Source organism: Astyanax mexicanus, chromosome 3 (genome assembly GCF_023375975.1).
Source record: "Astyanax mexicanus isolate ESR-SI-001 chromosome 3, AstMex3_surface, whole genome shotgun sequence".
In the NCBI taxonomy this organism is placed as follows: domain Eukaryota; kingdom Metazoa; phylum Chordata; class Actinopteri; order Characiformes; family Acestrorhamphidae; genus Astyanax; species Astyanax mexicanus.
Genome location: NC_064410.1, coordinates 55,921,234 through 55,930,987, shown reverse-complemented (window position 1 = coordinate 55,930,987; position 9,754 = coordinate 55,921,234). Strand labels below are relative to the sequence as shown.

Here is a 9,754-nt window from a genome sequence, read left to right as displayed (position 1 = left end):
TATATATATATATATATATATATATATATATATATATAACAATATACAATATATATTACACTTGCCCTATTACATGTCTAGATACAAGTCAGAATTGACATTGCCACACGTGCAAATTACATAACCTGTACAACTTTATGCAGTATACAGCTCTGGACAAAATTAAGAGACCACTTCAGTTTCTGAATCAGTTTCTCTGATTTTGCTATTTATAGGTTTATGTTTGAGTAAAATGAACATTGTTGTTTTATTCTATAAACTACAGACAACACTTCTCCCAAATTCCAAATTAAAATATTGTCATTTAGAGCATTTATTTGCAGAAAATGAGAAATGGCTCAAATAATAAAAAAAAGACGCAGTGCTTTCAGACCTCAAATAATGCAAAGAAAAAAAGTTTATATTTATAAACTTTTAGAAGTTCAGAAATCAATATTTGGTTTGAATAACCCTGGTTTTTAATCACAGTTTTATGCATCTTGGCATGTTCTCCACCACCAGTCTTACACACTGCCTTTGGATAACTTTATGCCTTTACTCTTGGTGCAAAAATACAAGCAGTTCAGTTTGGTTTGATGGCTTGTGATCATCCATCTTCCTCTTGATTATATTCCAGAGGTTTTCAATTTGGTAAAATCAAAGAAACTCATTATTTTTAAGTGGTCTCCTATTTTTTCCAGAGCTGTATTTACTTACTTCAACAGTGCTATTCTAATCAGGAATTTGCCTCAGTAGTGCTGTTTAAAATTCATGCCCTCATGAAACTCACTTGAAACCCACCTAGCTCATGTTCCACCAAGGTAAGACCCATGTGAATATGTTGATTTGGCTGCTACTTTGAAGTACTTTGCACAAATTGCTGATATAAACATGAACAAAAATGCAAATCCCCCACAAGCATTGAGCTGGGCACCATTGGGAAAGGTCTGCTCTCAGAAATGATGGTGCTCCATCCATTACTTTGATATGTGTTTTATGTTTGGAGTGAGTTGGGGACTTATGAGTTGGTAATCATCCAACATCCTGATCTCACTAACTTTAGCTCTTGTCACAGAATGCAGTCAAATTCTTACAGCAATGCTCCAATCTAGTAGAGACAGTTACTCCAACAAAACCAGGGTTAAGCTCTTTTTAATACCATTAATGCGACTATACCAACTGTTTAACAGCATGTTAAAGGCAGCTTTTGAAGGAGCTGCTCTATCTCTGTAGAGGAGAGGCCATGAGTCAGCATGGGCTGCTTCTGATAAAGGAAACAGCCAGGGAAAAAGTCAGTCCCCCCCCCCCCCCCCCCACATATCACAGCGCCCTCTGCATTCGCAAATACCTCTGGGAGTTCACAGTGTTCCACCGGCAAGAGAGCTTCACAAAGTCTATAAATCACACACTGAACTGCATGCCCACCGAGCCGTTCCTGGTCACAGATCAGATCCCCACTCGTCTGAAGCTGTGGGAGAAGACCTGCACCTCCTCTGAGATCAGACTCTTTTCTAGTACCCATCTGGACCCTTAATCTGGACAAATCTTGAGTTTCTCTTTCTAGAAACCCTGATAAACCATGGTATGGTCTGATAAACTGAATACACCACGTTGAACCATTTAAGCTGTGTTCAGACTGTAGGCAAACCAGATTAGTTTCTCAAATCAGATCTGTTAAGTGTCTGCAACTGTTCTTTGCAAAGAGAATGCATGGCCAATTGTGCTCTCTCTGACTCTGGCTGCTGATGCCCAAAACTATCTGACATGATTGGACATGGACCTTTGATTCATGTCCATGTCCATCAACATCTGACATCCATTTAGGTGCACTGTTAGAACATACTTTATACTTTCCATACAAAATCCCAACCAAACCAACCCATCCACCAAGCTTCACATGTATAATGCAAAGAAAAAGGTAGCTTGAAAGTTTTGCTCCACATACGTGTGATGCATGCATGAGTCAACATGGTCTGCTGTATGTTTTTATTCTGTGCAAAACAAAAGCCTTTTGTTATCCATGTCCTGAAAAGGTGCCAACTTCTCTAGGTTCGAAGGCATCTGGGATGGACCATCAAATGGTCTGATAAACTGAATACACAACGTTGAACCATTTAAGCTGTGTTCAGACTGTAGGCAAACCAGATTAGTTTCTCAAATCAGATCTGTTGAGTGTCTGCAACTGTTCTTTGCAAACGATGCACTGTTTTTGGACCCCATGCACTTCTTGGACCTTGTCACTCTGAATTTGATGAGCTTGTTGTCTGTCGTGTTGTGAGTGACGCAAATAGAAATCTGATTTTAGTGTTTACAGCATCCAGGCTGAGGAGCATCTGTCAAAATCTGATTTTAATCGCATTTTAAACCACCTATAAACGTGTTTTAGAGCCAAATCAAAAAAGAATCTGATTTCATGTAGTTTCTGGCTGTTCACACTATAAAACATCTATGAAGTGGGATTAAGTTGGTAAAACAGGCTACTTGTTGCAGTTCAATAGAGACATCTACACCATCATCATCATCATCATTATCACCTCAGACCATGCAAAACATGCAGAAGAGTATGGTACTATGGTACTTCAGGTCTTAATTTTGTTGAGCCAATTAGCCCATCCGTTCACGTCTATTCCCACCATCACTTGCAATGCTTCTGACACTAGGAGGGTCAGGACAAGTGCATGCCTCCTTTGATACATGTAAAGTCAGACTCCGCCTCTTTTCCAACTGCCACCAATGCAGCATCACTAAGCAGCCAATGTGCTCAGAGGAAAGTACCACAACCCCAAATAATGGAAGAGAATGCATGGCCAATTGTGCTCTCTCTGACTCTGGCTGCTGATGCCCAAAACTATCTGACATGATCGGACATGGACCTCTCATTTATGTCTATTTTTATCAATATCTGACATCCACTTAGTTGCAGTTAGAACATACTTTATTCTTTCCATACAAAATCCCAACAAAACCAACACATCCACCAAGCTTCACCTGTATAACGCAATGAAAAATGTAGCTTGAAAGACTTTTTGCATTTTTGTATGATGCATGAGTCAACATGGTCTGCTGTATGTTTTTATTCTGTGCAAAACAAAAGCCTTATGTTAACCATGTCCTGAAAAGGTGTCAACTTCTCTGGGCTCAACGGCATCTGGCATGGACCATCAAAAGGTCCTTTTTGTTTGTTTCGAATTCAGCATCCCCACCAGGAAAAGGAAAAGACTAGGATAATCGTGACTTTTGGAGCGTATTTCTAAGTATATTATATTATAACTTGACCTTGACTGTTGACTTGACTTAGATTATCTCTTATATCTTATTTATCAAAAACACAGTGTATCTGTAACTAAAGTTTTTTGCAAAAAAATGGCAACCAATTCTGGACCATATAGAGGAAAGATAACTGTGATGTCCCCACATATTGTGCAGCTTTTTCTTCTTCAGTTCTGTGTAACCCTATCCAAAAATGCAACTTTAAATTTTGAACTCACTGCCATTGTAACAAGGAATATCGCTGTGTATGTGTTAGTCTTTAGTTGAGGGCTTATTGTGTTTTTTGTATTTGTGTGCTTTCTTTGTATGTGTATCACAACTTGTGCTTAATTATAACATAATGTCTTTGGGGTGTATTTGGAAAACCAAATAAAAATATTTCTGGGGAAAAAAAAGGTGGTTATGCACTCTTGAGAGAGGGTGCTTTTCATGGCACGGGTGCTGAACTCGGCACAACAACAGCAAGCCTGCTGAGCAGCGAGTAATGACGTAAGCGTGCTCGGGCACGGATTGTTTAAACGCAGTGTGAGTGCAGGTTAGCGGGGAGTGGGGAGGGGGCAAAACCATGCTCCAGCTCGATTTAACCAAACTGTGCATAGAGATGTCCATGTGTTTTTTAACAAGACAGTGCAAAACCACATGCTGCACAAATGTTGCAATAGCAAAGGCTTGGCTGTGAAATTAGAGGGTACACTGGGCTGACCTGTCCCCAGTAGAGAATATATGGAGTAGAGAAAAATGCACATTTTAAGAGGTGTTTGCAGGAAGAATGGGACAAAATAACCCCTCATAACACATTACCGCTTGGTACTCTCAGTGCTAATGTATTTTAAGTGTTGTGAGAAGAAAAAGCAACATAACAAAATGATAAATGCTTTGCTGTTCTTACTTTTTTTAGAAATGGGTTGCAAAAAATACACATTACTGAATCATTTATAGCACAGAAGCAGAGCCCTAATACCACTTATTGGCAGGTCAATAGAGATGTCTACACCATCCTCCTCATCTTCAAACATTAAGTACAGGTGCAGTGCAGAAACAACATTTCAAGACACCTTCATCTTCTGATTCTTACTTACGTAGTGTGATATGAATGTAATACCAGTGATATGACAGTATAAATCAATGAAAAACAGCTGGAAGAGACATTTAAGGGGGCGTTTTCACACCTGCACTTTTAAGTCTGGTTTGTTTTCACACTTTGATTTCTTTGGACAGGAATGAATGTGGACCAAAGTAATTGCCTTGAGACCCTTGAGAGGAGGTATTCTAGGTCTAAGAATGTTATCTGATATCAACATTTTCCAATTATTTAGTCTACAAGGCAAATTTGAGCTAACTGGCTGTTCTGGGGCTGTTTAATCTGGTTTATTATCCAGATAATTATTAACAAACACCAACATTGGTGTTGCTCACAATTAAACTGTACAGAAATATACACTAGTCCAGGAAAGAGGACCTTCTTTTTGTATTTACTTTCTTGATCCACCCCAGACTGGTCTAACCAATAACTGGATGGTTTATTTTTGTTGTTGGTTTTTTATTTAAATGTGGTTAATTCAAAAAATCCAAAAAATAAAGGTCATTTTATCATTAGAAATAGAGCAGAACATTACAGAAGTCCTGCAGAATGATGCACTGCCAGGTTAATTTGGAAAAGTTAATGCAGCATCCAGCCCCACACTTGATTGGCCTCAATTTACTGTAATAAAAAAGACAATCATAGTTCATCTCTATTTGTTGTGATGCACTTTGCTGCTCTCTGCACAAAAATAAACCAGACCAAAGTGAAAATGCTCCAAATTTTACAAATTCATTAACTGATTCAGACCAGAGCAAACCAAATACACAAATACAGATGTGAAAACACCCTTAAAGTAAGAAGTGCTGAAACAGACTGAAACATAGTGTATTTCATATGTCCATTAAAAAGAAGAAGTCATGTGAATCTATGTACAAAACCCTGTTTAGTTAACTCTACACATTTCATGTAACTTCATACTTAAAAAAAATCAGAGATAGTGCTCCTGAAAGAACCTTATAAAACTGCTATAATAGTGAATTCTTAAAGAAAATTACAATGCTGATGGGGGGTCAAACTAAAATGTTAGTGCAGCAGAGCAGCTGTACAAAGCTTTTCTCTTGGTTCTGTGTTGAAGAAAGTCAGAAAGAGTCAAATGAAGCAGTCAGAAGCAGAACGAGATGTTCAGACTTGGCCAAGGAAGGCATTTTTTTTGTTTGTTTTTCAGGTTGAGCCATTTTTACACACTGACGTAGAACCCTGTCAGATGCTCTTGGCTTCACTAAGGTCCTCATTGTTTTTAATTAATAAGGCCTTCTGTACAGTATATCAGAAAAAAAAGAGATGAGATGTGATTGGGAGCAGTCAGGACATCAGTGATTCATTTCAGCTTCATCATGACTAACGCCAATTCACCCTCTCTAAATAGAAGCCAAAGCTGTGAGAATTACACTATATGTCCAAATGTTTGTGGACAGCCCTTTTAATTAATGAATGCATTTAACTACTTTAAGTTGCATCAATTGCTTACACTGTAAAAATAAAAAAATGAGAAACTCAAAATTGCAAGGCAACTTACTGCACTAGATTTTTAGAGTTTTGAGGCCAACTCAAACTTTTTTTTGAAGTTTTGATGAAAGTCACATGCGGTTTGCCAACTAGAAATCTTAAGCCCAGATAATTATTTTATATATATATATATATATATATATATATATATTAAAACTTCAAATATTAACTCTCACCAACTTAAACAATTAATTTTGGTTTTTAGTTCGCCTGATTTAAGTTTTACTAAATGTGCATTGTATACGTTTTGCTGACTATCCTTTAGGATCAACTAAAAAAACTTAGTTTTTTTGCCAATGAAAAGGTGTACATTAATTTAATCATCCAGTGGGTGCAACACTATTTTGGTTAATTTAACAAAGCAACTTGGGACTTGGAATTTATTTAGTCTATTACATACCTGCCTTATGGTCAATCATATAAGATTCCATGAGAAGGCAGTCTGTGGGGAATGACTACACACTGACGGTGAGTGAGTGAGAGGTGGGAGGACACGCCCAATATGCAAATAGCATGACCAACATCAGGTGAAAACCCCTGCTGAATTGCTCCATAGACCCCGTTCAACTAAAAGGTCAATCTTTAATTTAATCTTTAACTATAATTTGTAAATTTTGCAAACACAAATGATTTAGTTCGGCCCATTTTTTATCAAGAAATTTAATAATCTTAGTTGAGGCGACTAGTTTGTACAATTCAATATTTTTTTGTTCAGCTGACTTAAAAATCACAGTGTAGAGAGTGTAGAGAGATGTGCACACTGAGACTGGTAGAGAAGTATTACCAAAAGAATAGAACTTTTTCTGGAGCTAGAGATGTTTAAAGCTCTCAGCAACTATGTTCAATGGAACGATTGTGCTCTACCCAATCTTTTTGGGATGACTTGTGGAGGTCTTATCAATGAATGCAACCAAATCCTCACAGTGATGCTTCGAAATTTGGTAGAAAGCCTTTCCTTGGAGAGCCTTCCCAGCAGAGATAGCTACTCCAACAAAACCCTTGATTTCTGCAGAAACAATTAATAAGCTGGTGTTCCAATACTTTTGTACATATAGTGTAGTTGTAGATGCTGGCTTCTGTTCTGTTTTTCTACACACACTCATACACACATTTACACACACACACACACACACACACTCATACACACAATCAAATTAATCTCAGTGTTATTCAAATTCATTCATGTCCATATTCACATGCTCTTTCGTTTTTACGAAGATTTTACAAAGTAACTTCAGTCTCGTTTCTCTGGTCTGTGGTCTCCCCCTTATTCTTTACATAGTGGTACAAAGTCTTTCCAGTGGCTCAACTCTCTTGACCACATGGTTGAGTCTATCATACATGAAACACCAATACTGATTATACGACCAGTATTAGCGCCGCATACGATATTCTCTTTATAAATGGCGATATTCGTCTAGCCAGCTCAAAGCAGCTTTAAATGACGTCCAGAAGGTGTATCTCCTCCTACAGTGGCACAATAACCTGTAACGTATGGCACAACGGCGTGTCTCCATCATGACCAGGCTGGTGAAGTGGTTTCTCAGTCACTGCAGCATGATGTCTTTCAGGTTCTCCTGCAGGATGGTGTCCTTGACGGCGTGGAAGACGAAGCGAATGTTCTCCGTGTCGATGGCCGTGGTGAAGTGGTGGAACAGGGGCTTGTGGCGGTTGCGGCGCTTGCGGTTGAAGCACTGCACCAGGTAGGCCTGCACGTCCTCCAGCCGGTGCGGGTCTCCGCGGAAGTCAGAGAAGTACTTGTTGATGCTGACCTTGGCCACCTTCTCCACCAGCAGGTCCATCTTGTTGAGGAAGAGGATGATGGAGACGTTGGAGAAGAGCTTGTTGTTGACGATGGTCTCGAAGATGTTCATGGACTCCACCAGGCGGTTGGTGCGGCGGTCCTCCATCAGCACCTGGTCGTACTCGCTGGACGAGACCATGAAGAGGATGGAGGTGATGCCGTCGAAGCACTGGAACCACTTCTGCCTCTGCGAGCGCTGACCGCCTACGTCCACCATCTTGAAAGGGATCTTTTTGATAATGAAGTCGTGCTCCACGATGCCCTTGGTGGCTTTTCTGGCAAGCAGGATGTCCTGACGACTCGGGACATAATTCTAGTGAGCATACAAAGGACAAAAATAATTTAGTATATATAGGTGGTTTACCATATTTTGCACATATCAATGAACGTATATTTTTCACATATTTTTGCACTATCAATGAACGTCTATTTCCTGGTCTATTTTCATACATAAGGCGCACCAAATTATAAATCACATTAAGCAACACTAGTAAGGATGCCTACATCGAAGTGAGCAAGTGTGTCGCCATGTTTAATTTCTAATAGGTAAGCTGGGGGAAGCACCTATGTAAACAAAACTATAATCCTTTCAATGTCAAACAAGCGCTTTATGTTAATCTACACAGATTTTTCTTCTAAAAAACATTTATTTGGGTGATTAAAGCGCTTCTGTTTATTTACAGTAAGTTTAGATTTCCAATATTTTGTTTAAGGGTAAGTTTTCAGTCAAGTTTCTCCAGCACTAAGGCTGGGTGCAGCAGCATTAGCGTTACAACACTGAAAACATTGAAAACTCACCCTTGTAATGCTGTACTTCAGCAGAGTGGCTTCACACTAAAAGTGATGTGGGAAGAAAGCATTATCTACCCCTCTGGAGAGAGCAGGGCCAATTGTGCTCTCTCAGACTCCGGCAGCTGAGGCTGAAACATGATCCGTGATTCACACCGACGATCCTCATCTCATAGTGGCAGTGCCATATTTCACTGGACCACTCAGAGTCATTGACAATTAGACATTTTTATCATATTATAATAAATGTTGTTTTTATAATAGACAATTATAAAGAGTGTGTCATCAAAGTTTAAAGAGGACTATCCTACTGTACATTTTAATACAAAGGATTAATTAATAAGACATGTTTAATTACATAAGGGTACAGCACAGCTAGAATAAAAGTCATTGTAATAAGTATGGGACTGTACTGTCTGTATTATGAAAACATCTTTAAATATTGGGATATATTATTTTTTATCACAAAAAAACATTCCCTTCTTATGAATAGAATAAGCTTCATTAAGTTACACACTTTGCTGACATAGCTGTGTTAATGTCTAGACCCTGTAGAGAACAATTACCAATAGAATAGAACTCTTATGCAAAAAAGGCATTTCTTATTGCTAAACTTTATTAAATTAACTTTGATCATTAGGCCAATCACAATAATTACATGTGTATTAGATATTACTGGTTCATTAGGCATTATAAGGACATAATGTCAATAATTGTCCTTTGTATTTACTTATAGAAAAGAGCCCATTAATATGAAAAAGCTTATATGTAGTGTTTTAATTTTAAGTATGTTTTATTTATTTAGGATATTTAAACTTAAATTAACATTGTATTTTCACTTTCAAAATATTCTCAATAAATAATGTTTCACTGATCTTTACATTTTGTGTGTAAATGCATCATTTTGCTACTGTATGATTATTTTATCAGTGCCATAAAATTGTCTTAAAATGACAATATCGCAATTATTTCTGGAACAATACAACCGATTATCAATTTTTCACTTTCCACTCCATTTAATGTATTAATATTATTGGTTATTTGAGTGAAATGAGCTTCAGACTAGCCTGGAAAGCTCTCCTGTGGGTCAGAGGGCTAGCCAGAAGTCTACAAGCCTTTACAAGACTGTGTCACTTCCATTAACAAGCCTCTCACATGACTTCTTTTGGCCTCAGTCTTGGTTTCCAAGACAGCCCACACAAAACACATCCAGCTCTCTGGCTTTTAACACTCTTCTGAGACTGGGGCTACGTGTTTTCTTCTCTGAGCTCTTGGCAACTCCTGCTTCACAGCTTCTAATCCTGTTCCATAGCACATTATCA

The 9,754-nt window shown here is 38.3% G+C and overlaps 1 protein-coding gene across 1 annotated transcript in view; it reads right to left on the bottom strand.

Moving 5' to 3' along the window:
- Nucleotides 1–3,037: 3,037 nt before the first annotated feature.
- gna12a (guanine nucleotide binding protein (G protein) alpha 12a) overlaps nucleotides 3,038–9,754 on the bottom strand; it is a 78,744-nt gene continuing 72,027 nt past the window's right edge. Inside the window, exon 4 of the mRNA XM_007247801.4 lies at nucleotides 3,038–7,956. Coding sequence (XP_007247863.2) covers nucleotides 7,387–7,956 — 570 coding nt within the window. The 3' untranslated portion in view covers nucleotides 3,038–7,386. The remainder of the gene's footprint in view (nucleotides 7,957–9,754) is intronic.